Source organism: Telopea speciosissima, chromosome 7, assembly GCF_018873765.1.
Source record: "Telopea speciosissima isolate NSW1024214 ecotype Mountain lineage chromosome 7, Tspe_v1, whole genome shotgun sequence".
NCBI lineage: Eukaryota > Viridiplantae > Streptophyta > Magnoliopsida > Proteales > Proteaceae > Telopea > Telopea speciosissima.
In genome coordinates, this window is record NC_057922.1 from 66,848,121 (window position 1) to 66,852,063 (window position 3,943).

At 39.5% G+C, this 3,943-nt stretch overlaps 1 protein-coding gene across 1 annotated transcript; it reads right to left on the minus strand.

The window, feature by feature from the left end:
• Positions 1–581: 581 nt before the first annotated feature.
• Positions 582–3,546, minus strand: LOC122666580 (F-box only protein 13). Its single transcript, XM_043862591.1, has 2 exons — positions 3,487–3,546; positions 582–2,001 (listed from the first exon to the last, which is right to left on the minus strand). Exon 2 carries the CDS (start codon positions 1,970–1,972, stop codon positions 746–748), a length of 1,227 nt encoding a protein of 408 aa, XP_043718526.1. The 5' UTR covers positions 1,973–2,001; positions 3,487–3,546; the 3' UTR covers positions 582–745.
• Positions 3,547–3,943: the final 397 nt, after the last annotated feature.

The window sequence follows — 3,943 nt, forward strand, 5'->3', positions numbered from 1 at the left end:
ATTGATGTCTACCTATCTACAAAAATTGACCTCCCTCTGATATGCTATTTGGATCGTTCTTGAGAAGATTATCAACATGGGTCATGCCATAATAGCAATAATTTATAGCTATTAAAAATGACTTCTACAAAAATTGACCTCCCTCGGATATGCTATTTGAGCACAACCATATGACATCTTTGTTTACCAAAATTAAAAAACATATGACATCTTCCTTTCCATAAAAAATATATATGCAAGGGGGCAATAACGAGTGCTTCGTGATGCGATAAACTTTTTCCATTAATTTATGAATTACTCATTGTTCACCTTCACCCCCGAACAATCACTTTCCAGGTTTCCAGTTAGTAACTAATACTTTCTATCCATCATCTCTGATCTAGTGGAGTCCATAGAATATGAATATGTGGGAAACAATCATCTCTCTCTACCGCAGCTTTGAGAACTCAACTGACAAAATGTTCAATTAACATAACTGAGAAGAATTTGTGGGTGAGATTCTTCTCAAAGGTCAATATATTAGTAATAATTGGTAAGACTAATCATCAATGGTTTAGTACCCAAAAACAAGTAACAATGGCTGAGGCCAACATATAAAAATATATTTACATTCATTACCAATTTCTGCAGGCCATTTTACAGCAATATTCAAATACTAGACCTCTGTGAAAAAAGAAAACAAAAAATCATAAATCAGACTCCTTACTAGCATCTCTTTCACTCTTTAACTTTGTTTCCATTTTTCTCATATGCAAGCTTCAATCCTAGGCTCAAAAGAGAAGGCAGACATGAACTCTTTAGCTTCTCCATTCACAAAACACTTGGGCAATTCAACCCATTCATTTGCCCCCAAATCATATAAGACATAGCTACTAAGCTCACTGGAATTCACACAGATCAGTATTTGATCTTTGCATCCCACACAGTTTATATCAGCCTTCTTACCGTAGAAATCGTGTGACATTGATGGCGGCATTGCAGCAATCTGATACCATGCCTGGTCCACCTCAGAGAATCTCCACACCCTGAGGCTTGCACTTTCTAGGAACTCAGACAAGACCACCACCATCATCTCCCCTCTACACTCGATCACATCAATTGAGTACTCGAAAAACATGGGCAGCAGTCTTGGGTATTCGGAGAAGCATTTCTTAGTCAGGTTGCATGCCACAACCATCCCTGCAGGACTAAGAAAATATATAATCTCTTCACCATCTTTGACAGCTACAACAGATGAGTATTGTTTAGATGGGCTCCTCTGCATGTTAGTTGCCACGACGTCTCCAGCCTTACTAAGGAAATACATGGTATCATCCCCAGTTGAATCGGATTCCAGGATGCTCTTGGTCTTCCGACATATCGGACCTTCTTCCCACTGATTCTTACTTGAATCATAGATCTTCACACAAACACATGGGAGTTCACCAGAGACTAATATGAGTTTGTATGAGTAATTGGAAGATGAAACCATTGCAACAGCATGGAGGTTTTGACTTAGACTGGCAGGACCAACTGGAGGTAGTTCTTGGCAGGTGCCTGTCACCGGATTACATACAATAAAGTCCCCAGAATTGGTGCGGAAACAGATCAATCCACCAGCAGCAGCAACTGGGATGGCATTGCAGTTGGGATTTTGTTGTAGTAAAAGTGGATAGTTGAGATTCTTCCAATTCTTTTCAGCAGTGTCAAAGACAATCGATTGGTTGAGATGGGGATTGACCATGAAAAACCAAGGATCTCGAGAGGGAACTTGAGAACAAGCATGTTGGAAGGTTGCAGAGGCTGCAACAGAACTCCATCTTTTGCACACTGAACGAAGGCGGCAGAAGCTCGAGGTGGGCAACCATGAAAGGATCCTTTCAAGCAGGTCTTCATTCAAGTCATCCAAGGACAAATTGAGCATCCCATGGCCTTCCTCAATTAGCTTTCTCTTCCTGGTTTTCTTCAGAACCTGGCTCTGATCTTGCTCCATGGATTGGGAATGTATGAATGTATGAATGACTGAAAGAACAAAAGGGTAACACAATAATCAGTAAAAGGAGTCTATATGAGTTAACCTAAAGAGTAACCAAAACGAAAGAGTCATTGCTCATCAAATCAAATGCAATTTAAAGAGTTAAAAAGAAAAACATTGTGAACGGGACAAAGAGAGATCTTGCAAAAAGAACTCAGATTTTGGAGGATAGTCTTGAAGATTATGAAGTAATAATATTTAAGAGTGAATGCCCATAATATCAATGTTAATAAATAAAACAAAATGAATAAAATGTCCAAGGCAATTTTGAAAAGCATATAAAAATGTGAACAAGGATTCTTTTGATCCAATTACATTTTACCCAAAGAACAGCAAAAAAAAAAAACAACAGAGGTGAAGAAACAATCTCATAGCAACGATCCGATGTTCATATAAGGAATTCTCTTGAAAAAAGTAGGAAATCCAAATAAACCAACTACATAACAGAAGAAAGGAAGAAAATTTTGGGGCATCAAGAATTCAATAAGAATAAACCTGCAAACTTATGACTCTAGATTTCACCAAAAAAATATATATATTGAGGATCAGAAGGGTATTTTCTATCTTTCCGACGAAGCTACCTCCTAGCAGAGAGAACAAATAACCCTCAAAACAACCCAGAAGGACCTGAAGAGTACACATTGTAAGGGATTTTTTAACCCCCAAAACCAAAACCGCACAGGGACATTTTATCCAAACACTCAAAGATTAATCAGTAGATAGGGTTTCACTACACCTAATCCAGTTTCCGTCTTGTCCTTTCCGAACCGGGTAGTACAGTATAAGGAGCATAAAAAACCTCCGGAACCCACTGAACGTCAGAAGACAAAACCAGATTTTTTTTTAATAGGAGGATTGATTATCCATGAGCATATCTGTACTTTACCATAGATCATTCGAAATCCAAAAAGGTTATCCGTCTCATTGTCTGGTTTGAGATTAAGTAAAGAGCAACGACAATATGAATAAGGCAATAAGAAGGGAGAGAAAGAGAACCCACAACAGATCAACCAAAATGGACACTAACCCGCAAGACAAAGTAGCAGGCGGTGCAAGAGTGGAAATGCATTTGGCAGGTTTCGCTTAATAAGTACGTGACAAAGAGATGGTTAGAAAGAAACAACGGATCCACAAGGATGGAACTCTTGGGGAAGAGGAGCTCAGGACGAATGAAAGAACCCTAATTTATCCTCAGTGTGAAAGCCTAAAACACCAGGAAGTCAATACTATAGAGAGGAGACACACCAAAGATCACATCTTTCAACAAAACACAAAAACAACCTGCTTACTGGGGTGGTTCTTCGATGTCCATGAACCCAATAAATTGGGTTTTCCGTGCAAAACAGAGAAATTTATGGTGCGGGTTCCCAAGTGATTCATAGTCCACTCAAAAAATATAATAAGAAACACTTATAGCGGAAGATGAAGAAGAGTAACAGATAACAGGGGGAGGAAGAGCAGGAGAAACGCACCTATTTTGTGGTGGTAATGGCATACCAATGCTAAACAATGTGGAGAGACGGGCACCTCTCGCCGTTCTACAATTCTGTTTCCACGATTCCACCAAGGCAGTGGATACAATACAATACAAGTATCACAGTGTGAAGTAGAGTGGTCAAGGGGACTCTGCGTTAAGCGATATAATAAATGGTAGAGCTGAGCGAATGGAGTGAGAAAGATAAAAAGAGAGAGAGAGAGAGGCAGGCAGCGAGGAAGCTTCCTGGGAAGCTCTTTTTGTTCGCGTTGACAGAGTGGGTGTGTGGGGGAGGGGGATATATACTTATATATGGAAAGGGTAAGGGAAAGGGAAAGTGACTGAGGAGGGGAAGAGAGAGAGAGAGAGAGAGAGAGAGAGAGAGAGAAATCATGATTTGGGATCATAATAAAATGACAATTTAATCTTCCAAAATTATACAACCATAACCCCAA